Raw genomic sequence first — 26912 nt, 5'->3', positions numbered from 1 at the left:
AGAACTTATTTTAAACCAACAAATATAATAGAACTTAACCTAAAAAAGGCCAATTCATGCCACTAATGTTTATTTAGACCGAACAGGATGAAAACATTTAATTCGGCCTAAATGTAGGCTATAATAGTGATAATAATGCATAATAACTATGTCATTATTTATATTGCACAACATATTTTTTATTATACTAAAGTCTGAGTTTCTCTTTCAATACTGCACTTGATGTAGTATTGTATGTGGTACTGACTCTTAGTGGTTGGATAAGCGTGTAACCATGCTTGGGTTCTAGGGCTAAGGGAATATGTTCACTCTGAGCATTAGGGTGATATATACGTATATTGTTAAAAATTGTATAAAAAAGAGACAAAAAGTGCAATGAAAGGTTCATACGAATCATCTGCCAGAAGCCAGTTTCATTAAATTAAAAAGATAATTAAAATAAAAATATTTCACCTAATACTTCTTCCATCATTTAGTTGGTCAAATATTGATTGATTTTCTATTAAAGGGAGTGCTGAGACTTGGTGATCTATATTCTGTTCAGATATCAAATATATCTGTTCAGAAGATCAACCTCCTGGCAGCTGAAGTGAGCTAAGTGTAGAGCTAGACAGAAGAAGTCAAACACTGAGTGAGTTCTACCTTGAGTCATCATAGAAATGTATTTGCACCGCAGCTCACACTGTGCAAATTGTAAGCAGCCTCTCAGCGGGGGTCAATGCCTCATGTGTAAGCAATATGACAGCAACAAAGAACTTGCACCGTTGCTTTCTAATTACATGAACTCTAGCGATTTAGCTAATGCAGAATTGAAAGAAAAGCTGCGAACGACAAAGGCTGAAGTGAGGGTACCACAACTGCTCTGTGTGTATGTTAGCTATGACTCTACAGCTGATCGTACATATGCTACAGATGTTGCGGCGTACCTGCATGATTTGGAAGCCTTGAAATGCCTGCTGGAAGGGTTGTCACCAGATCAGAAGCTCCTGGTATTGTCTCAAGGTAAAGCCGTATACTGGGCTTTCTTTGACAAAGAATCATATGAGACTACCTACAGCTCACAAGCTATTGTTGAGTACCTGTTCAATGGTCTATCAAGTGCTCAAAAGTTGAAGTTGTTAACTTCTACCGAAGTTAGCAAGGTATTCCGTACCAAAGCCTTTCGGAATGACCCATCCATTAGAGAATTTATCATCAAGTCGCTATCAAATGCTCATCAGATACGACTTCTCAGCCAGCCATTAGAATCTGCCCCTACGCAATGGGTTGCAGACCTATTTTGTCCATCCCGGCAAAGCAGAGGTATTGTATATAATTTAGATAGTTCTGTCATATTAGCAACCTTTGAGACTACTTGATAAGCGAATATCATTTATGAGAGGTGGACCTCATGTGAGTTTTGTATTATTTAATATTTGTGGATAAAAATCCTGCTAATTTTTATCCCATAAATAAAATTAAATAATTAAAACTAAAATTGATTTTGACAGCATTTATTGATCCTAAATTTCTATTAACTTGAACTCATCCAATACAATGCTTGCTTTGTCTAGAACTCAATTGCCATGGTAACCAATGAATGAGTCAGCAAGAAGCTGTCACAATACTTTGTTCAAAGTTCCCATCCTGCCCATATTGTTCTCAGCCTGTAACTGGGTCTTATATCATGATAGTTTTTAGTGAGTCATTGAGAGTTCATCGCCATCAAACATACCATCACCCAGCATTAAACCGTGAAACGACTCAGTTCTGTAACAATTGTCACAAATCAATAGGAAAACCTTCCAATAAAATGGTAAGCTCGCCTATTAGGCTAGTATATCTAATATAACTATAGCTATAATATCTATAGCTAATATAGCTCAGTTGTGTAAAAGTGATAAATAATAACAGTAAAAGGTGAAGTGATATAACAAGTGATATCAAATTTTCAGCAGGTATGTGTACGGCGTAAGCATTTGTACGTGAATTTGCTTGTGTATGTGTGCGTGTATACATACGTGTACTGGTGTGACGAGTGTCTACAATCTACAAGCTTAAGTGTGTGTTTTTTCATTTAGTATTTAATTTTCATTTTCTTAAAGCCAGCGTAGCGTATTATTGAGTGTGCGTACGAGTTACATTTGGGTGAGGAAAGACAGATTGCGGTTCATTGAAGACTTCAGATTCTGCTGGTTTAGAGTTGAAGTTCAATAGCAGGTGCTCTTTAACTTTATTGTTTTGTGGCACCTGCTGACCAACGAATCTGATGCTTTTAATGATTCATTTTACCATAACTCTATGATCTGACTAGTGCTTTGTTACTCACCCTTAGTTCCAAATATACATGTACATGTAATTGTTCACACAGAGATACAACGGCTTACGGACAACAAGCTGAATCGATTAGAAGGTTCCCTACGTACCCCAATATTCACTGATGAGACTGAAGATGAGCCATGTGAGACAGAGTAACTGCTTGTAGAGATTACGGAGAGAGAGCCAATGAACGTCTTTTGTTAAACAAAATAAATAAATATTTTATTTTATGGGATTGGGCCAAATATGCTTTTATTTTATTGTTTATTTTTAATCAACATATACAACATCTACCATTTTAACTTTTAAATGAAGGTGTTTTGTTTATTTCTGTGTACCGTTTTTATTTCTGTGTACCGTGTTTATTTTTGTGTAATTCATACTGTGCCGGCTGCTGTGCCTGGTAACGGTTATATATGGATTGCAATATTCTTGTTGGCTATGTAATGCAATGTGAGTTCAAATTCCTTCACGCATGGGCATGTATTTTTCTTCTGGTATTACTTCACGCATAAGGCTAGCTTTAGTGTTGATTGTGGAGCCATGAAAGGCTGGCGCTTGTAATAACTATTTGCCCGATTTATTTATTCTATACTGTAGCCAGTTGAGCAGCGTAGTGTATTGGATAAAGGCCTGTCTGCAGACTGGGATTTTCTGAGTTCCAATACAGAGAGCAGTGGATTGGATCATTATTAAAACTTTATTGCTTTATTAATTCAGCTGCAAATGCTTTATTTTATTGGTTTGGGTCAAATAAATATTTAAGTACGCTACAAGTAGCTCAATTTTAAATAATAACTAGCTGTGCCACCCGGCGTTGCCTGTGTAATAGAAGAGTCTTTGGACAGAAAATTGATTTGTATTTAACATATAACAAAATTTGCCATTCTAACTTTCAAACTACATATCATGAGAAAAGTGTGTCCGTGTAGTTGAACTAAATTAAGAGAGAAACAGAAACAACTGTAAAGGTTTTAAAACTTTGTCAAACAACTGTGCCTTTCAAGCTAGTGGCCTGGCATATTGCCAATGGAAACTCCACTAAGCTAGTTAATAAGGTTAGGCTTCCAATGACAGTAAGAATTTCATGAATTTCCATGAAATTCCATGAATTTGAGTCTTTATTGTTATCAAGCTCAGCTGTTCTAATAATAGCTATAGCCGGATTTCCAACAGACATACAGACTTTGAGAAATATATATATATAGATTAAGAATATTGCAGTTACATGTTATGTTATATTTGGAAGACTGATTACTGAGTTTCTATTTATCTCAGCACATATTTGCTCCACTTCAGTTATCTCCTCATGAGAAAAAGACAGTCAATGTTCTTTTCATCAGTAAAACAATTATCTTTGCAGACGTAATCTATACATTTAAATCTAAAACCTGTCACAAGTAAAGTTAGGAGTTGTCTCCTCATTGCACAACTACCTACAACTCTAGTCAACAAGAGAATAGTATAAGACGTTCGCTGATATGTCGAGACAAGCCTTAGTATCCATCAGCTGTAACGTTTTAAAATAATATACTTCATTGAATTCTATGCTATTCACGATTGTATCACTAGATAGTTGGTTTTAGCTCAATTGAACCATTAGACGAGTTGCTTTTAGGCCAATTGTACCAATAGGCGAGTTGGTTTTAGGCCAATTGTACTAATAGACGAGTTGGTTTTAGGCCAATTGTACCATTAGACAAGTTGGTTTTAGGCCAGTTTTTCTATTAGATGAGTTGGTTTTAGCCCAATTGTACCTTTAGACAAGTTAGTTTTGATGGACTTATATTTCATTAAATTCCATGCTGTTTATCAACCTCAGAATATTTTATAACTTTGTAGAACCAAATAATGTTTATATTTTATGTCCTTTTTGATGCAAACGGTTTTAACTGATCAATGTCAGTAATGCTTGAGGTACTAAATGCACCACTAAATGCACATCGTTGTCCTCACACATCGCTTGACCATACAACTCTATAGGTTCCTCTGTAAGTACTTCTACGCAACTATTCTTCTCTATGCCCCCAACACCCTCCTAAAAGTTTCCTCTATGGGTAGAATATGTGCAACTTCCGTAAATGTGCATCTCGTGATGATAAGTCGGTCTTTCATGATAAGTTGTGCTGCCTAGCTTATAATTGATTAGAGTTGTGCTCAACTTGATTGGGTGTTTTAATCTCACTTCATGGGCTTGCAGAGGTTTTTACTCACATTAGGAATCAAAAACGTACCCAAGTATGATATAACTTTTTACTTTTTATGGTCAGCTGGATTTGTTAGGGTTTTTAACAACAACTTCATGGAGGGCTCATCTCACTGCTGTTTAGTGGCCAGGCATTCATTGAGTTGACATAGCCTTCTGCCTGCAGTGTGTCCAGCTACCAGCAATTTGATCTTATGCCCTAGAACTACTGCTTTCTTTTCTGCACACAACCAAGTTATCGTAACTACTGTCTATGGAGAGAGTTGTCAACTCACCTGACAGTTTGTTGAGTATTGAACTGACTCTGTGGAATATTCTAGGCAACATGAACTACCACACCCTGGTATATCTACAATTAATTACAGTCACTTTAACAGTTTAAATCTTCCTGTTTTATAATTTACTAACACCGAGCACTTTATACATGATACAAACAGTTCAAACAACGTATAAAAAAATTATTGTAGTAAATATGTGGGGAAACAAGGCCAAGATATTTTGTTGGAAAAACTGATGAGGTAGTCTCTCTAATTTGCTTGTAGCTATTGAGCTTGTGGGGACAGTTTACAGGCTTAAAGATGACCTTACACAACATTTTAGTAGCTCTTATCAGAAAGTATTAGTATTTCTCTATCATTTGCGATTGTTTTTAATGTTTGAGGTGGTTTGATTACCAGGATGTTTTAAGATTTAAGATAAAACTTGATAGCAGTTAGAATGCTAAGAAGAGAAATGAGTGCAAATGATGTCACTAGCTGTTATTGTTGCTATTGTGCGATGTACAATGACATAAAGTGAGACACATTAATGACACATAATAAGACCAAGTTTAAATGTCCAACAAAATGAAATTTTAACACAATAAATAGCTGTTGCCTGTACTCTTTTGGTCCAGAATTGATTTTTTAACATTTATAATTTGCATAAGATTTTTTAATTCAAACTGATGTGTATGTACTCGTCGCGTGTCATCACCCACACTTTCATCTGCGACTCAATCAATACCTCTGCTTCAGGTATGCCCAGCAGATTGGACTCTCTGTCTTTTGACTTCCATGAGATAGTCATCTTACCATAAGAGCCCACTGATATTCAAAAATATTTCAAAGATGTCAAAAGTTTGGATACGAAATTAATGATTCACCTACATTTTCTTTAAGAGCACACATGCTAAAGGAGTACATTAGACATCCTGCTGTTTTTGCGGAGTTGTCTCCCCGTCAAGCGGGCAAGCAAAACAACAGCTTGCCACAATACGCACTGCACCTGATGCATCAGCTGCACGGAGAAGGAGTTGTTATCTTCCGTCTATGCGGCTTGGCTGCAATGTTATGTCGGGCGCTCCATTGGGAGTCATAACGGATTTAGCCCGAAAATTTATATAGAAAAAATAAAATAAAAAAGTTTAACCAGAGACCAGTCTCTGCAGTAAACTTTAGTAGGACTTAAGAACTTAGGCAACAACAGCGAATAAACATGTCGTTATTTGTGCACTCAGTCAGTATTATTTCTATTTTTGTATTAGTCAGTTTTATTTGTTTTTATTGGCTTTATTTTTAATTTATTTTATTCCTGAGTTCTACTGGTGATATCTCTTTAAATGGTAGCAATTTTCAAATCGTCTACCTTAAAAACAGCTACCAAACAATTAAACTGAAATATCATGAAGGCCTAGCAACAACATGCATGGTAACTTGACAAAACCACATTTGGTCTCTTTTATTTAAAAGTAAAGCGACTTTTGCATTACATTACCAATAGGCAATAACCAACTTTTCAAAATGTGAAGTTCATGTTTTGCACAGCAATGCATGTGTTTAGCTCTAATATTCCTAATTGAGTTACTCTACATGAACTACTAATAAGGTTTGGTGTGATTTGAACAAGATAATTAATTTACTTCAAGCTAAGATCAAGGATAGTATTCATTACTTTGTTCAAATTCCTATACACCCAGAAACCTATTACGGTATGACAACTCCCTAAACTACAGATGCATTCCAAGACCAACATGGTAAATAAAATTACTAAAAACATTTTGAACACATGCCTCTCATGCATCAATATTCACACACAAGTTCTGTCAGTTTAGTGTCAGAGCTTTGCTTGAACATGAGCTTTAGGTAGTTGAATGATGAAGGTCAGCTAACAGAGTTTACTCCCAAGGTACGACATTGTCTTGAATATTATGACTGCGCACTGATAGCAAATTGTATATCAAAGGCATAAGAGTGGTTCATAGAAAACTTATGGCAACAGTCGATTTCAGAGAGACGGATAGTTTCCTTCAATAAAAAATTTGGCTCAATGAACTCGCAGACAACTGAAGCACTCCTCCATATTTAGTTGATCAAAGCTTGGTGTACTGATAATCAATTTTCTACTCAAGGGAGCGCTGACACTCAGTGAACTAATATTCAGAAAATCAAACATTGAGCCGAAGTCGGCTAAGTGTAGAGTTAGGCAGAAAAAATCAAACCCTGAGTGGGCTTTAGTTGGAGTTATCATAAAATGTATTCGCAACGTGACAAATACAGACAAGGCAGCAGTTATGGGCAACCTGGCAACTATGGGCAGTGTTACAACCCAACCAGAGAAGAACTTGGACAGTTGCTCTCTAATTATATATGGACTCTAGTAATTTAGCTCCTACAGAGTTCAAAGAAGAGCTGCAAGCGACAGACGCTGGTACGAAGGCTGAACTGCTGCTCAAGATAAAGGCTTACGATTCTTCCAGAGGTCATATGTATGCTGCAGATGTTGCAGCATACCAGCAGGATTTAGAAGCCTTGAAATGCCTGCTGGAAGGGTTGTCACCAGATCAGAAGCACCAGGTTTTGTCTCAAGGTAAAGCTGTATACTGGGCCATTTTCAACAAAGGATCATATGAGACTATCTATTCAGTGGTTTATCAAGCAGCGAAAGGTTTGGAATATGTTATGGCAGCGTTAATGTATTCCGCACCAAAGCCTTCCAGAACGACCCATCCATTGAAGAGTTTGTTTTGAAGTCACTATCACATGCTGATCAAATACGCTTGCTCAACCAGCCATTTGATCCTGTTACTGATCAACAACAATTTGCAGAGCTCTTCCCTTCATCCCAGTAAAGTGAAAGTGTTGTATTTAATTTAGATAGTTCTGTCATATTAGCAACCTCTAAAACTACTTGATAAGCAAATATCATTTATAAGAGGTGGACCTCATATGAGTTTTGCACTTATTCTGTGAACTATACATTCATTGATTCTGGGTGCCTATTCAGTTAAAATCACCCAATATTTTATTTTAGCATAAAATTAAAACATTTTATACATTGTTTGCCTTTTCTGCTTCTTCTAGAACTCAATTGCCATGGTAACTAATGAAGTCATCAAGAAGCTGTCACAATACTTTGTTCAAGGTCCCATCCTGCCCATATTGTTCTCAGCCTGTAACTGGGTCTTATATCATGATGACTTGATAGTTTCTAGTTTGTCATTAAGAGTATATTCCTATCAAACATGCTATCACTCAGCATTAAACGTTGATACAATTAAACTGATACGACTAAGCATTTGTATGTGGTTGGTTGTGTATGTGAGTGTATACATAAATGTACAGGCATGAAGAGTGTGTACATGCTCAAGTGTGTGGGCTTGAGTGTTTGTTTTTTATTTAGTATCAATATCTCATTTTCTTAAAGCCAGCGTAGCGTATTATTGACAGTATGTAAGTGTCGTATGTGGGTAAGCTACAGCTGCGCAATTTTCAAAAGTCACCAGACTTTTGAAAATAGCGACACCAGAGAATAGCGATATATCGCGAACATTATATTTATAGACTATTTGCAATATATCATTATAGTATTATAAAAAAAAATCTAGTTTTTTGTCAGTATTTTTTTGTATACTTTTAGTTTAAAAGAAGTTTTGTGTTCATGATAATTGAAAACAATTATTTCATGAATGTCGGTGTGCGTGGAAGGATATGGAATGAGATTATTACCACTATAAAGCCAGTACGTTTTAGTTCTATTGTCCCTCACTCAAAGAATTGTTAGGTGTGAAATAAATTACCAGTACACAGTTGTATCGTTTAGATAATTGATGATATCTTTTCAAATGGTGGCGATTTTCAAATTGTCTGCCTTCAAAATTGTCACCAAACAATTAAATCGCCATATCACGAAGCTCAAGGCATGGGAAGACAGATTGTGGTTCTCTGAAGGCTTCAGATTCTGCTGGTTTAGAATTGAAGTTCAATAGCCTGTGCTTTTTAAATTTATTGTTTTATGGCATCTGCTGACCAAGAAAGCTGATGCTGTTAATGGCTCATTTTACCATAATTCTATGATCTAACAAGTGCTTTCCTAGTCACTCTTATGTCAAAGTAAAATTGTTCACACAGAGATACAACGGCTTATGGACAGGCTGAATCAGTTAAAAGTTTACTTTCGTACACCAACAATTACTGATGAGACTGAAGATCAGCCACCCTAGACGGAGTAATGCTTGTAGAGATTGTGGAAAGAGACAATAAACTTCTTGAGAGAAGACAACTCCACGATCAGCAGCAAATAACAACAGTTCTAATGTGCTAATCTTGCTAATTCTATTGATTGCGGAATTCTATAATTTGTTAGTCTAATTGGTTGATATTACGGTATGACAACTCCCTAAACTACAGATGCATACCAAGATCAAAATGCTAAATAAAGTATGCTAATTGTCACTAAAAACTTTCACTAAGAGCTTTAGGTAGTTGAATGAGGAAGGTCAATTCTTAGAATTTATTCCCAAGGTACATTATCTTGAATATTATGACTGCATAGTAATAGCAAATTGTACATCAAAGGCATAAGAGTGGTTCATAGAAAACTTATGTCAACAGTCGATTTCAGAGAGACGGATGGTTTCCTTTAATGAAAATATTGGCTCAATGAACTCGCAGACAACTGAAGCACTCCTCCGTTTTTCGTTGATCAAAGCTTAATGTACTGATAATCAATTTTCTACTCAAGGGAGTGCTGACACTCAAGGATTACAATTCTTTCAAAGTTGATATGTATGCTACAGATGTTGTAGTGTACCAGCATGATTTGGAAGCTTTGAAATGCCTGCTGAAAGGGTTGTCACCAGATCAGAAGCTCCAGGTTTTGTCTCCAGGTAAAGTTGTGTACTGAGCCATTTTCAACAAAGGATTATATGAGACTACCTATTCAGTGGTTTATTAAGCAACGAAAGGTTTTGGATATGTTATGGCAGCGTTAATGTATTCCACACCAAAGCTTTCCAGAATGACCCATCCATTGAAGAGTTTGTTTTGAAGTCGCTATCACATGCTGATCAAATACACTTGCTCAGCCAGCCAGTTGATTCTGCTACTGATCAACCTCAAGTTTCATGGCTCTTTCCTTCATCCTTTGGGTCAGCAAGAAGCTGTCACAATACTTTGTTCAATGTGCCCATCCTGGTTACATTGTTCTCAGCCTGTAACTGGGTCTTATATCATGATAGTTTTTAGTGAGTCATTGAGAGTCCATTACTATCAAACATACCATCACCCAGCATTAAACCGTGATACGACTCAGTTCTGTAACAATTGTCACAAATCTATAAAAAAAACTTCCATAAAATGTCAAGCTCTTCTCATATAGCTCAGTTGTGTAAAAGTGATAAAAATGATAGTGAAAGGTAAAGGGATATAAAAAGTGATATCAAATGGTCAGCATGTATGTGTATGGTTTAAGGCTGCTCAATTATGACATATGACGAGTTTCGTATGTTTCTGGCAAGTTTTTTTATTTGGTAGATACACTCTCTAAAGCATACATAGCTAATGAATCAGGTGATATGGAGGAAGAAGTGGTAATGATACATACTGTCCAAATAGAAGAACAAGCTAAAGGCATCCTATCCGCTACATACCAGTTGGACCCTGCATTGAAAGAGCTTAGACAAACTATAATGAAAGGTTGGCCTAGTAGAAGACAAGTTCCTCACTCCATTCTTCCTTTCGGTCAGTCAGAGATGAGCTGCATATTCAACATAGCTTCATTTATCGTTGTGAGCAACTAGTTGTACCTATAACTCTTAGAGAAGACTACCTCAACAGAGTTCACCAAGGTCATCTAGGCATGCAAAATGTACAGATCGAGCTCGTCAGAGCATATACTGGCCTGGTATATCTTCAGACATTAAGGAGATGGTATCTCGTTGTTCAACATGTCAAAGGTTTGCTAATCACCAACAAAAAGAGCCACTTATACTTCATGAGGTTCCCAGTCTTCCTTGGAACAAAGTGGTAATGGACTTTTTAGAGTTTCAAGGAAAGAGCTATCTTCTTGTTGTTGATTTCTTCTCTCACTTTCCAGAGCTACGAGTTTTGAAACAGAAAAGGAGTAAAGATGTAGTCTCTGCTTTGAAGTCCATATTTGCTGTCCATGGAATTTCTGTAGCTATCATAGCCGATAACATGCCATTTGTTAGTGCTTGCTTGGCTAGTTTTGCAAAGGAGTGGGGGTTCAATGTCATAACATCTAGCCCAAACTACCCGCGTTCAAATGGTATGGCAGAATGCTATGTTCAAACTGTGAAACATTTCATGAAAAAGGCTAATGATTCAGGTAGTGATGTGTATGCAGCACTATTAGCTTACCGACAGACACCCCTTTCAGGATTAATGTTCAGCCCAGCTAAGCTTCTTTTTAGCAGGTGTATACATGGTCCACTTTCACTTGCCACAGAAACGATGATGCCCTCAGTACCACAAGCAAAAGAGGGTCTGCTACTTCGTTAAACATCTCAAAAGGCTATCCATGATCGAAGTGCTCATGCACTCAAACCTCTTCATAAAGGAGATCAGGTACTTGTTCGTACTGGCCATGAAGACAGGTGGCGTCAGGCTCAGGTTAAATCTCATCATCAGAATCCCTTGTCATACATCGTTGAGACTGATTCTTCTACTCTGAGGCGTAACCGAGCTCACCTAAAGCCTGATCTTAGTGCTAACATGTCGGCTTCAGCTAATGGAGAGAACGCTGAACAGAGATCATCAGAAACAGATGAGGCAAAAGTTCTGGATACCTCAGCAGTTTTACCGGGTGCTCCGACCTTGACACCCAGAAGAAGTCGGAGAGCAAATCTGGAGACTCTGCCACGAAGGTTTGCAGAGTTCGACATGGAGTAGCTCTAACCAGCTACTCACTAACATTGTACATAGTCTTTTATATTAATTTTGTTATTATCTTTCTCACCCATTCATCATATTTTATAGTTCGTCTTCTCGAGAAAAAAGGGGAGGATGTTATGTCACATATTAACCAATTAGATTTATGATAACACTGGATTAGCCAATAGTTCAATAGTGCAACAACAACGAGAGTTCACGAGACTACGGTTCAAGCATGGTATAGGACGATAGCATTAGACAATCAGTTTACAGCTAAAACTTATTACTATTATTAGGGCTGGCCAGCCACTTAGATTATTTCCATTAACGTCAACACTCAAATCTCTGAACACAACTAAGGTAAAAAACTATCTTGTAACAACGTAAAATAAATTAATCAGTAGTAATTTACACGTGATTGATATTGACTGCCAACGTGTACCGAGAAAGACATGTGAACGCTTGTTTCTTGGGGCCACAGAAAAAATACTGTTTTCACTGACTACATTTATACATGAAAAAGGTGAGTCCTTCGCATTCAATGTTGTACTGTCTATGAATTGCCACACCTCCACTACATAACCCTTTTACTGCCGTCCATGTACAAATTAAGCTATCCGGCCTACTGCCAACCATTTTGCTGATATTGCCTCATGATATGTATACAATATTTTTTTAATTTCAAACTCCATCTAGAACGTTTGTTTTGGTTATATATTTCCTTTTGCCAGCATGTTAACAAGCACTGCTATGCAAAAAATTCATTGTATTTATACTTTGCATTGATAAAGCGATGTGAAGCTACAGAGCTAAAACGATCCTCTAGAATGTTCCTTATTCCTACAACACCATTACTTTCACCACCATCAGTCAGTGCTGCTATTGCTATTTTAATTATCTGTGTAATCTCAAAAATCTGAAATGGCTGTAATGTCATCAACATAAGTAGTTATTTGTTTTCTAACTCGGACGCATTTAATGAACTTGCACAAAAAATCTTCGTCTTTAAGTTGGAAATTCTCAAACAAAGATTTAAAATTACACTTTAGGCTAATTTTATAGAGAAATCTTAGGACAACACTATCACGACCATAAAAGTCCTAAAGACCGTCGGTTATGTTATCAACGAATAATAAAATTCAGTTACTAGCAATTGCTGGTAAAATCGCAAAAATGCGTCTATGTGGTCGACCATAAAAAAACACATAAATGAGTCTACTTCAGTGAAAGGGTTAAAACATTGGATTTGCCACTGTTTGTGATAGTAACATGTTCATTTCCTTTTGCAGCCGAGTTAGTTTTACTTTTTTCCAGCTACGACTACACAGAACTACAGCTACTACAAAACTTGCCCGAGTACTATGAGGGTTGCAATAGGTGATGGTGAAAAGAAAGAGCGCAGCTAGTATCGACTTACTGTCACCCTGCTTTAGCCATGACCAGCTGTACGTCGCCTGCTCAAAAGTAAGCACAAGCCGAAAACTGTTTGTTCATACACCCGACAGAAAAACAAAAAATGCTGTCTATCCTCAAGTGTTGCGTTGAACTAACATTGTGTTATGGTTATGTCATGATATGTTCTTCATGTTCTGCTATACCACATGCAGCATTTTCTAACATGTTTTTCAGTATATATATATATATATATATATATTTTCATGCATTTGTTATCCTTATTGTATCTCATACAAAGGCTATCATGTTGGCCCCATTATTTATTATTGTAAGGTACTAATGCTGTATCTGCCTTGACATCACACTGTCTGTGCTTTTATACATATAAATTTTATCGACACAACCTCATCACGGTTTATATATACCATGTCAAAACACAGGCTATAGACGAAAAACTTTTGAGCTATGATTAGTGTTTTAAGCATGTAGAAGTCTCCATTCAATAAATGCTGGTGATAGCAAAATATTTTGTATAATTTTTTAAAAGATGCAAAACTTTTCAATACTGCCAGTTTGAAGAACTTCAGTCTGCCTAGCAATGCCAATTTCATTATCAGTTCTCTGTACACAAATAGGGCCACTCCGATTTGAGTGGTTTGAGACTGATGCATTGTAGACTAGCTGTAAAACATAAAGCAGATTTCCATTGTTCTCCCCAACATTATTGACATGTATATGCGTATATTCATGGCAACAACTTCAGTAGACAATTTACATGTACATAATAATAAATTAGGGCAACAATTTCAGTACACTGCATATTTTGAGTTGTTTTACAGTATGAAAGACAACTCTCGATAAACCTCTTGCTGTACATGAATCTGTTCCCGTGGATTGGTAATACAGCTAGCGGTTTGGGGCCATGGCGTCACTTGGGGATGCGCAGAAGACCTTTTTCGCCCCGAGTGCAGCGAGAGTATCCAGGCGCCGCTTTCTGGATGAATGAGTTGGCAAGTGCCAGACGATTGATTGAGAAGCGATTGAGTGCTAGGCGATTGATTGCAAGGTGATTGATTGCAAGTGCGAGGCGATTTGTTGCGAGTGCAAGGCGATTGATTGCAAGGCGAGTGCGAGGCGAGTGCAAGGCGATTGAGTCTAGGGCAATTGATTGCGAGGCTATTGATTGCGAGGCGATTGACTGCGAGGCGAGTGCAAGGTGATTGATTGCGAGGTGGGTATGGGCCAATTGATTGCGAGTGCGAGGCGATTGATTGTGAGTGCAAGAGCGCGATGGTCAACTGCCGGCGGGTAAAGATTAGTAAGCCAAGGCGGGGGCTCCGCGGCAGAAGTGCGCGATCGTCAACTGCAAATATAGACGGGTATGAACGGATGCATGAATCTAGACACATAAATGTAGAATATTTACTAGATTTTACACGCATCTAGCTGTGAAACACATTGCAGATTTTCATTGTTCTCTCCAACATTATTGACATGTACGACTGCATATTTGTATGCAGTCTGATCAGCACAAAAATTTCAGTAGATTGGATATTTGGAGTTATTTTACAGTATGAAAGGCAACTCTCAATAAACCTATTGCTGCACGCCAATCTGTTCCTGTAGGCGGGTAATGCAGCTAGTCTACTATATAAACGACAATTGTTGTTTGTCTGTCTGTGTGTGTGAATGAGTGTCCGCCTTATAGAGTACCGTACTTTTCGGACTATTAGCCGCTACTAGGTATCTAGGGCGCATCAACGGGAATCTCTGGTTAGTACACGCCTCTATACATAACCTATTCATCGTTTTTACACAAAAACACATCATCTCTGGTTAGCTTGTGCCTCTTTACGGGGCCCAACGACACCGGTGTTTTTGAAACAGCAAAGTTGCTGCCGTATTAAAAAGCACCGTCCTGAGTTCTGTAGCCTATACAAAGGTGCCTATACAGCTATACAAATTTACTAATCATTAAATAAAATAAACTAATGAATAGTAATTTACATGCGATTAATATTTACTGCAAACGTGTACCGAGAAAGTTACGCAAACGTTGGTTTCTTGCGGTCACTGGAAAAACGCAGTTCTCCCCTACTAATTTTCTACATAGAAAAGTAAGTACTCCTTATTCAATATTATATTGTCTATGAATTGCCACATTTCCACCACATAACCCTTTCACTTGCTCCCATGTACAAATTTAGCTATCGGCCTACTTCCAGCCATTTTGCCGATATTGCTTAATATGTATACAATATATTTTTCAATTTCAAACTCCATCTAGAACGTTTGTTTTGGTTATATATTTTTTTCCAACATGTTAACAAGCACTGCTATACAAAAAATTTGTTGTATCTATACTTTGTGCATTGCTAAAGCGATGTGAAGCTACAAAGCAAAACGTTCCTCTACAATTTTCCTTATTCTTACAAAACCATTACTTTCATCGCCATCAGAGTCAGTGCTGATATTGCTTTTTAATTATCTGTGTAATCACAAAAATCTGAATCGGCTATAATGTCATCAACATAAGTAGTTATTTGTTTTCTAATTCGGACGCCTTTGATGAACTTACACAAAAGTGTTCGTTTTTAAGTTGGAAATCTCCAAACAAAGATTAAAATATTAAACTTTAGGCTAATTTTATAGGGAAATCTTAGAACAACACGGTCACTACCATAAAAGTCCTAAAGATCATTGGTTATGTTAACAATGAATAATAAAATTCAGTTACTAGCAATTGCTGGGAAAGTCGCAAAAATGTGTCTACAGCTGTCGACCATAGAAAACGCATAAGTGAGTCTACTTCGGTGAAAGGGTTGAAAACGTTGGATTTTCCACTGTTTGTAATCGTAAACATGTTCATTTCCTTCTGAGTTACTTTTGCTCTTTTTTCCAGCTACGAGTACTACAAAACTACAGCTACTACAGAACTTGCACTGGTACTGCTACTGCGTTTTACCTACTAAATTTCTACATCGAAAAGGTTAGTATGTTTTATGCAATGTTGTATTGCCTATGGATTGCCACACCTTAACTCCTTAATAATGTTGGATTTGCCACTTTTCGTGATAGTTGGACAAGTTCATTTCCTTCAGCAGCTGAGTTACTAATTTTTTTCCAGCTACGAGTAGGCCTACTGTAACTTACTACTACAGAACTTGCAGGAGTACTCCAAGGGTTGCGATAGGCGATGATGAAAAGAAAGAGAGCAGCCGGTATCGACTCACTGTTACCCTCCTTGAGCCATGACCAGCTGTACTTCGCCTGCTAAAAAGTAGGCACAAACCAAAAACTGTTTGTTCATACACCCGAAAGAAAAACAAAAGATGTTGTCTATCCGCAAGTGTTGCGTTGAACTAACATTGTGCTATTGTTATGTCATGCTATGTTCTTCGTGTTCTGCTATACCACATGCAGCATTTTCTAACACATTTTTTAGTGTATATATATTTTCATACATTCATTATCCTTATTTTATCTCATAAATAGGCTATCATGTTGGCGCTATGTTTTATTATTGTAAGGTGCTAATGCTGTATCTGCCTTGACATCATACTGTCTGTGCTGTTATACATATAAATTTTATCGACACAACCTCATTACTGTTTGTGTATACCATGTCAAAACACAGGCTATAGACAAAAAACTGGTGAGCTATGATTAGTGTTTTAAGCATGTAGTCTCCATTCAATAAATGCTGGCGATAGCAAAATATTTTGTATAATCTTTTAGAAGATGCAAAACTTTTCAATACTGCCAGTTTGAAAAACTTCAGTTTGCCTAGCAATGTCAATTTCATTATCAGTTCTCTGTACACAAATAGGGCAATGCCAATTTGAGTAGTTTGAGACTGATGCATTGTAGACTAGCTGTAAAACGTATTGCAGATTTCCATTGTTCTCCCCAACATTATTGACATATATGACTGCATATGTGAATGCATAGTGTGATCGGGGCAACAAGTTCCAGTAGACTGCATATTTGTAGTTGTTTTACAGTATGAAAGACAACTCTCAATAAACCTTTTGCTGTATATGATTCTGTTCTTGTGGATGGGTAATGCAGCTAGCGGTTTGACGCCGTGGCGTCACTCGAGGATTCGCGGGAGACCTTTTTCGCCCGAGTGCAGCGAGAGTATCCAGGTGCGGCTTTTCGGATGAATGAGTTGGCAAGTGCGAGGCAATTGATTGCAGAGCGATTGATTGCGAGTGCTAGGCGATTGATTGCGAGTGCGAGGCAATTGGTTGCGAGTGCAAGGCCATTGGTCGCAAGTGGGAGGCGATTGGTTGTGAGGCAATAGATTGCAAGGCGAGTGCGAGGCTATTCATTGCGAAGCGATTAATTGCGAGGCGAGTGCGGGCCGATTGATTGCGAGTGCGAAGCGATTGATTGCGAAGCGAGTGCAAAAGTGCGATTGCAAACTGCGAGGCGAGTAAAGACTGGTCGGCCAAGGCGGGGGCTCGGTGGCAAAGGCGCGCGATCGTCAACTGCAAATATAGACGGGTATAGACGGATGCATAAATCTAGACACATGAATTTAGAATATTTACGAGATTTTACATTCATCTAGCTGTAAAACACATTGCAGATTTCCATTATTCTCTCCAACATTATTGACATGTAATATGTGTATCCATATTCCAACAATTTCAACAGACAATTTAAATAATAATACATCAGGGCAACAATTTCAGTAGACTGCATATTTGGAGTTGTTATACAGTATGAAAGACAACTCTCAATAAACCTTATGCTCCGCGTGAATCTGTTCCTGTAGTAATGCAAGTAATGCAGCTAGTCTACTATATAAACGACAATTGTTATCTGTCTGCATGTGAGATTGAGTGTTCGCCCTATAGGATACCGTACTTTTTGGACTATTAGCCGCTACTAGGTATCTAGGGCGGTATCTACCGGGAATCTCCGGTTAGTACATGCCTCTATTATACATAACCTATTCATCGTTTGCCGTTTTCACACAAATATGGCATAATAATTACAACTCTATGGCTTTCTTTTAGCTTCATGACACGCGATGCTTTTTTGTCCTTGACGTATTAGGGCTAATTTGTTTTCGGCAAAACGGTATCGACAATAGACTCGCTCGATATTAGAATTTGGCGACTAAATTTTATTTACTCTAGAAAACACGATGCCGTTTTTGTGAACTTGTATTTCTGGCTTTTCTTATGGTTCAATAATTGACCTTCAATTTAGACCTTAACCCGATTTAGCAATTATTGCTAAATCGCTGTTAAGGTCACTACTTTTCACGCGGACAATTGTATTATCTCGAGTAGGAATAGCATGTAGATTCTTTCACCTTCGATCAGACAAAGACACTACAATATTTTATTTTTACAAAACATATCGTCGTACCAGTTGGTGTGTAATCGTATTTTGAGGACTTATGTAGCCTAACGATGTCTAAGGCAATGGTGAGACGCTAGTACTAGAAGTCGAGGTAAGTGATGCTTTTTCCACGGTATTAAAGCTATCAGATTATTAGTATAGGATTCACAGCTTTATTGTCTTCTCAGTGCTATGACATATAAGCTATACAGCAACTCACATATGAGGCCATTCTACAGTGTCGTATCAAGGTATGTACCTGCACATTATTTAACATGGCGTCGTAAGCAGGATACTGCGTTGTTACATTAATTAATTGAGGGGTGTTATTGTACTGTGTTGTTCTATTATATCGTTGAGAGTTGGTAATATTAATTAGTAACGCTATTGCGTGTCGTAGCGTTGTTTTGGTAGGTGATTGTTATTTATAGATTTGGGTTGCCACGTTGTATAGGTAGTGGAGTAGCATTATCGTAGCAGTGCTATAGTGATTCCTTGAGGTGTTAATTGTTAGGTTTGTCAAAAGTGGTTGTTGTTATAGTTGTGTGCGAATATGGCTGCTAGAAAGCTAAATGTTAGTGTTTTCCCTAAGTTGAGGCTAGATAGTGGAAACGTCTCTAGTTCTTTTAAGTCTTAGCTTAGTGAGTTTGAGGTAGCACGTGAGCTTACTTCGTTCCATATGGATAATACTGAAGGTGGTGTCCCACTCTTTGCGGGGAGGACTAAGCTGTTAGTTTTATTGAGCGCTATCGGTAGCAGAGGAATGAAGTTACTGAGAAGCTTATGGTCTGATATTGCGAGCCAAGCAGCTGATGCTTATCAGACTGCTTTAAATCTTTTGAGAGAGAGAAAAGTGTTATTGTGAGAACGATGAAATTTGTTACGATTTCACAGGCTTTAGGCGAAGAAAAGAGAGAGTACTTGGTGAGAGTGGAAAAGTTAAGTAGAGATATGGATTTTGGCGATGGTAATGATGATTTGAGGCAGCGCTTCTGTGTAGCTTTAGCAGTGAATGGTTTGTGTAATTCCAGTGTTAGGAAAGAGTTAATGCAGGCGACTGACTTAACTCGGGAGCCATTATCTAACAGATTGAAAGCTAGACATTTTGCTAGAGAATCAGAATCTATTATCAGTGGTGCTAATAGAGATATCAAGGTGGAATCTAGTGACAGTAGCTCTGTTCCACCTGTTTGCTGAGTTTCTAGGAAGATTGAGAAATCTCATGATGAGTGTTCTAGTTTTAGGCTGTCTAGGAGAGATAGTACAGGTAGTGATAGGTCTGACAGCTTTTCACCTGAGTGGATAGGTAGGCAAAGTTATAAAAGGTCATCACCTAGATAATATAATTACCCTGCTAAAAGTATTATTTGTTTTGCCTGTAACAGGGAAGGACATCATGTTAGGGATTGCTCGAGTGCTAGGTGCTATGTTTTTCCAAAGAAAGGTCACATTTCTAAGGATTGTCCTCGCAACAAGTTTAGTGAAAGACAAGAGTCTAGACGTGATTGCAAGAGATATAGCAGCAGTGGTAGTTGTAGAAGCCCATCAGGAGATAGGTACAAGTCTAGTAGAAAAAGTAGGAGTTTTAGAAAAAGTCCACATAGAGTGAGATTTACTAAGAGCAATAAAGAGGGTCTATGTAGTGGTGTCATCAAAAAAGTTTTAAAAGTAAATGGAAAAAATGTTGAGTTTACACTCAATACAGGAGCAGAAGTTTCTACGGTAACAGAAGAGACTAGTAAAATACTTGTTCTGAGTTTGAGTAAACCTGAACGTAGTTTATATAGCGCAGATGAATCTTCTCTATCTGTAGTTAAAATTTGTGAAGTTGAAATCAGAAGCACTTTTAGGGCAGTTGACACTTCCGTGTATTTTTTAACAGGTTCTAGGAAAAATCTTTTAGGATTACATGAGTTACATCAGCTAAAATTGCTTGACGTTAATAGTATGTGCAAATATGATTTCGACCATATAAGGGAGTTTCCTGAAGTTTTTCAGGGTTTAGGTACAATTTCTGGTACGTTTAAAATGAACTTGAAGGAAAATATGAAACCTAAGTGTTTAGTAACACCCAAACCGATGATCTCTGGTCTTAAGGATCAAGCTGAAAGAAAATTAGACATAATGTCAGCTAGTGGATCAATTTCTCGATCTGGTGCTAGTTATGCTGGTGTAGCAAAGAACAGTGGTAAAATCCAGAAAGTCTCTATATTGAACAAAGTTAATGAGTTTTTAGACAAAATAGAAAGGGACAACGTTTTGGATGAGACTAAATTTGAGGGGAAAAGAAAAAACATTAGGTTAAGGAGAGAGAGGTTACAGCGCAGGTTTAAAGAGCAGATTAGAGAGTTAGAGAAGGAGGAAATAGAGTTGAGTGAGGAATATGAGAGCTCTGTCGCCCTCCAAGGCGTCTTAGTTGAAATGGCCAAGGTTAAAGCCCGTTTGCCCACTAGATTTGCAAAGGCTAGGCCCGCGGTGGACAGTGTTTTTGCCGGCGCCCGTGCTTAAGCCAAGAAGGCCGCTGGATCTGGCTCTTGTAATCCAAGCCTGGTGGGTGATTCCAGGGAGGAAAGCTTGAGTGCGGAGATGGAAAGAGGGGAAACTGTAGGCGTAGTTAAAAGCTCCCTGGAGGAGTCTTTTGAGACCCCAGAGTTGTACAAAAGCAGCAAGCCTGTCAGTACGACAGATGCCTGCACTAGTCAAGAGGAGTCCAAGACCCTTGACCTAGATGCAGAGGAAAAGTCCTTGGGAAGCAAAGGAGATGATAGAGTATTTGGGATAAAAAGAAAATTGTAGTTTTAATTTTAGAAGTTTGTAACCTGAATGGAAATGATAATATATGAAATTAGGATCTTCTGAGGTAGCCTTTTCCTAGGAGAGGGGGCATGGTGTGTAATCGTGTTTTGAGGTCTTATGTAGCCTAACGATGTCTAAGGCAATCGTGAGATGCTACTAGAAATCGAGGTAAGTGATGCTTTTGCCATGGTATTAAAGCTATCAGATTAACAGTATAGGATTCACAGCTTTATTGTCTTCTCGGTACTATGACATATAAGCTATACGACAACTCACAGATGAGGTCATTCTATAGTGTCATATCATGTCGTACCTGCATGTTATTTAACACCAGTATCATCGTATTCAGAGTTTTGATGGATAGCTGTTGGCGGAACTGTAACTTTTTTATACGTACACTTCTATGCAAGAATTGTTATTATTAATTCAAGGTATTCACAAATTTTATTTTTCTTTCTCAGTTCGTATTAATGGTATCGTTACCGAATCATCTCATATTGAAATCGTAGCAAAACAGTCTCAATTTAGCTATTACTTGCTAGTTATTTCACTGTTACATCTAAACCTTTTTATAGTTGTTTTATTTTTAACATTTATTTGACTTGCACAAAACATTTTTCTCATGATATGAAATTTAAGTTGTTTGACAAAGTAAGTTTGAAAACCTTTACAGTTGTTTTAAGTAGAATGGCATATGTTGTTATATGTTAAATATAAATCAAATTTCCGTTCAGTTTTTTTATTACCCAGGCAACGCTGGGTTGTACAGCTAGATGTATTAGCTTACACATCTTTCCTTTTAAACCTAACCAATTAGTTTTTCGTAATTAATTTCACATTTTACAACAAACATTTGTAAGATTACTGTAAGATTTATCATGTAAGATTGCATGTATCAGTTATTCTCCACTCTCTTATATTTACATACATTTACATACTTTGAGAAATATGTATATATAGATATATAAATTTACATTTTCTTATTAAATTTATAAACTTCTTATGACTTTTGAATTTATAATATAAGTTTTTTAAAGTTTGTTTCATTGTTGTTATTATTTCAACTTGCATTCTTTTAAACATAAATTGAGTATCGTGTTTGAAGTTAAAACATCATTCATTTTTCTATTACTGTTATTATTAATTTATTAGTTTCCAATCTTTATTATTAATATTATTCTTTTATTCAACCATTTTTGGCAGACATTGTTCTAATAAAGTTTCAACTACAAAATACTATGATAGTCTGTCATATTTTTAGTATCGTCGTATTTAAAGAATTGATGGACAGTTTCTGGTGAGACAATTACCTTTTTATACCCACACACTTCTATGCAAGAATTGTTATTAATAATTCAACATATTCACAAATTTTATTCTGTTTTTTCAGTTTGTATTAATTGTATCATTACCGTATTATCTTTTATTGTAATTGTTAAAAAACCGACCTAATTTAGTTATTACTTGCTAATTATTTGAAATTTGCATCTAATCTCTTTTACAATTGTTTTTTTTAAATTTATTAGACTGGCAGAAAACCTTTTCCTCATGATATGCAGTTTGAAAGTTACAGTTGTTTGACAAAGTTTAATAAACTTTACAGTTGTTTTTATTTTCTCCTAAATTATTTCAACTACACAGAACACTTTTCTCATGATAGGTTACCTATCATGTTTTCTCATGTTACCTATGTAGTTTGAATGATAGAATGGCAAATTTTGTTATATACCAATGTTAAATACAAATAGATTTTCTGTGCAAAAACTTTTTTATTATTTGGGTACAAGTACAGCTTTTAGGGAAAAAGGTTGAAAAAATACTTTACCGAAGTTGTTTTCTCGCCTTGAAGCAGATTATAATCTACATTATTTTATTTTAATGGGAAAAATTGTTTTGGATCTAGAACTTTTGGAACTGATTATGTTCGAGAACTGAGGTTCCACTATACGTAAACAAAAGATTTAGGTCGCTGAAAGTTATGAAATTTTAAATTTACATTGGTTTGAAAACCTTTACAGTTGTTTTATTTATTTTTAAATCAGTTGTCCTGCACAAAACCTTTTTCTCATGATATGAAGTTTGAAAGTTGTAGTTGTTTGTAAACGTTTGAAAACCTTTACAGTTGTTTTATTTTCTCTCTTAATTTATTTCAACTACACAAAACACTTCTTTCATAATATGTAGTTTGAAAGTTAGAATGGCAAATTTTGTTATATGTTGAATCCAAATCAATTTTGTGTGCAAAGACTTTTTTTACTACTCGAGCAACGCCGAGTAGCACAGCTAGGCTTGGAGCCGTGGCGTCACTCGGGGATGCGCCGGAGAGCTTTTTCGCCCCGAGTGCGGTGAGAGTCTCCAGGCGTGGCTTTCTGGATGAATGAGTTGGCGAGTGCGAGGAGATTGATTGCAAAGCGATATAGTGCTAGGCAATTGATTGCGAGTGCAAGGCGATTGATTGCGAGACGATTGGTTGCAAGTGCAAGGTGATTGAATGCAAGACGAGTGCGAGGTGATTGATTGCGAGGCGATTGATTGCAAGGAGAGTGCAAGGCGATTGATTGCGAGGCGTGCAGGCCGATTGATTGTGAGGCGGGTGAGGGCCGATTGATTGCAAGACGATTGATTGCAAGTGCAAACCTATTGATTACGAGGCGCGTGCAAGAGCGCAATTGTGAACTGCTCGGCGGGTAAAGACTGATCAGCCGAGGCGGGGGCTCAGCGGCAGAAGTGCGCGATCGTCAACTGCAAATATAGATGGGTATGAACAGATGTATGAATCTAGACACATGAATCTAGAATATTTACTAGATTTTACACGCATCTAGCTGTAAGACACATTGCAGATTTCCATTGTTCTCTCAAACATTGACATGCATATGTGCATACATACCCTGATCAGGACAACAATTTCAGTAGACTGCATATTTGGAGCTGCTTTACAGTATGAATGACAACTCTCAATAAACCTTATGCTGCACGTGAACCTGTTCCTGTAGGCAGGTAATGCAGCTAGTTTTATAATAAAACAGCTAAAAACTAGCTGATATATTATCAAAGTGTTTGTGAATAGTGTTACAGCATTAAGTATGAATTATAGAATGTTATGTTATATTTAGAAGACTGACTCCTGAGTCTCTGTTTATCTCAGCACATGTTTGCTCCACTTCAATTATCTCCTCTTGAGGAAAAACATTTAATCTTCTTTTCATCAGTAGAACAATCATCGTTTGCAATCATGCTCCATGCAATTACATAAATTCTAAAGCTGTCACAAGCAAAGTTAGGAGTTGTCTCCTTATAGCACAAATACATAAAACTCTAGTCATCAAGCAAATAGCATAACACGTTCACTGATATGCTGAGACAAGCTTTAGTTGCTATCAGAATTTTATGCTGTTTATAATTACACCTTTGAACGAGTTGGCTTTAGATTAATATTGTACTATTAGATGAGTTGGTTTTATGCCAATTGGACAAGTTGGCTTTTAGACTAATTGTACCATTAGATGAGTTGGTTGAAAGCCAATTGTACAATTAGACGTGATGGTTTTATGACCATTTTGTGCAATAAAAAGAGTTAGCTCTAAACCAACTTTACCACTAGAGGAATTGGTTTTAGGCCAGCTGCACCAATAGATACAGTAGTTGGTTTCAGACTGTTTGGACCATTAGACGGTAGGTTTTGGTCCCTTGTACACTCAATTGATTCATTCAGGTCATTGCTTTAGGTATGCCGTGCGGATTGGCCTCTCTGTATTTTGACTTCCGCTGATATTCTGCCATATTGAGCTGGACTGGATGTCAAAAGCATCGACACGAAATTAATGGTCCTTAAAGAGCACAAACGTTGAAGGAGTGCATTTGGGATCCTAATGTTCATGGGAATGTCATTCAAATATTTAAATAGTTATACTGAGTAATTATACAAGTTCTATCCCAATGGTCATACCTGTCACCTAAGCAATGGAAGTTTGAGTTACAACGGCCAGGAAAAATTACATTGATGTGATTGCATCAAAAAAGCCAATAAAATGAAATTAAGACCAATAAAAGCTAACATCAGCTACAATTTGATGTAATTCTTGTCTTTGTAGACACCCTGGCCAGAGATATAAAGCATTTAATGAGATCATCTTTTAAAATGCTCAGATTCGAGCGGGTGTTTTATTCGTGACCTGTATCGTGATACATGTGAAAAGAGTCCATGAGCAATAAATATAAGATCTTTTCTTTAGCCAATCACCAGTCTAAAATTTTTATATGGGTCATAATAAATGTTATTGCTCATAAAAGCGTTGTCTGTGATCTCGAAGTTAGGGTTTTACTCAATTACTAGATCGCTCATCGACATCGCTATATACTGAGTTAATTGGCATTGTTAATTTATTGAATTACTACATTGAATTAATTATCTTCAACTTATCTTCATCTTATCTTTAGAATATAAGGCAGCTAAATGTTACCTTCAAAGCTAACATTTGTAAAAGATTTAATTTCCTTTGTCTTGTTCAGAAACTGGGTCATGTTACCAGCACACTGATCTCCTACCAAGTTACATACGCCCTTCGCAAGCATGATGGGATACACTTCCTGTGGAAGAACATTGATATCAGCAATATCAGGCTGCGGTGTCACAATGTTGCAATTGTCTCCTTCATCTAAAAACATGCACTCACATGAGGGTAATTGTAGCAGAAGATGAGTTTGCAGGACATCTCGAGCTACCATCCTATCTTATGGAACTGCTATAATTTTCATTGTGTGCAGTCCTATGTAGAGATGTGAAGATTTCAATTGTCAAAAGTGACCCTCAACTATGAGATGGGTTACAAATGACCCATTGGACAAGAGTCACAACTGAAAGCATCAGATATCTTAAACAGACACAACTATGACAAATTGTTAGAACTTCACAATATGACGATTTCATTGTTTGGTTGCGATTTTCAAGGAGGACGATTTTTAAATCTTCCCTATTTAAAGGGATATCGCCAATCACATAAACAATATAATTGTGTAATGGTGATTTATCTCACACCTGATAATTTTCAGAGTGAGTGATACTGAAACTAAAACATACTTACCTTCTAGTATAATAATAAGTTCATATTCCATGGCCTTCCACACACTCAGACATTCATGAAATGAATATTTCTATTTTCCACAAAAACAAAACAGATTCCTTTTAATGTAAAATATACAACACCATGAACCAAAATTTACAAGTTTTTTCCAAAGTAATATCGAATCGTCTGGTCTTTTGAAAATCGAGAAGCTCTACAAATTGTATTGATAACAGTAGAGTAGAGCAAGCACTAGAGCCTCTAGATTGTTGAATAGTAAACAACAAAGACAGAGGATTTATTGATAGAATCTTTCGATAATCTATTGGTCCTCACCTTTTACCTCCAAGTACCTGACCTTCACCTTGTCAAACAGTACGACATTGAGAGATAGAGACATTATTTCATCATATCAATTAATAACATTCCTTCCTGTAGTATATTAGCTATGTCTACAAATTAAAGACCATAAGATGGTTTGCTATTTCAAGTTTATGCATTCACCTGCATATGATAGCCATAAACAATGAAGAATAAAATATATATTTAACAAAACAGTCTAGTTAGAAATATTAATAAACTTCTAGAAAAAAAATTTCTTAAAAATCGTTTTTCATTGAAAAAACATTTTGCTAGTTAATGAGC

The 26912-nt window shown here is 36.9% G+C and overlaps 1 protein-coding gene across 1 annotated transcript in view; it reads left to right on the top strand.

Annotated features, from left to right (window-relative positions):
- The first annotated feature begins 564 nt into the window (after positions 1 to 564).
- The window catches only part of LOC137391542 (uncharacterized), a 37066-nt gene continuing 10718 nt past the window's right edge, over positions 565 to 26912 (top strand). Inside the window, exons 1-2 of the mRNA XM_068078048.1 lie at positions 565 to 1302; positions 2351 to 2707. Coding sequence (XP_067934149.1) covers positions 660 to 1302; positions 2351 to 2454 — 747 coding nt within the window. The 5' untranslated portion in view covers positions 565 to 659 and the 3' untranslated portion in view covers positions 2455 to 2707. The remainder of the gene's footprint in view (positions 1303 to 2350; positions 2708 to 26912) is intronic.

This window comes from Watersipora subatra, chromosome 3 (assembly GCF_963576615.1).
Source record: "Watersipora subatra chromosome 3, tzWatSuba1.1, whole genome shotgun sequence".
NCBI lineage: Eukaryota > Metazoa > Bryozoa > Gymnolaemata > Cheilostomatida > Watersiporidae > Watersipora > Watersipora subatra.
Note: the sequence above shows the minus strand (reverse complement) of the source record. Positions and strands in the feature narration are given on the sequence as shown.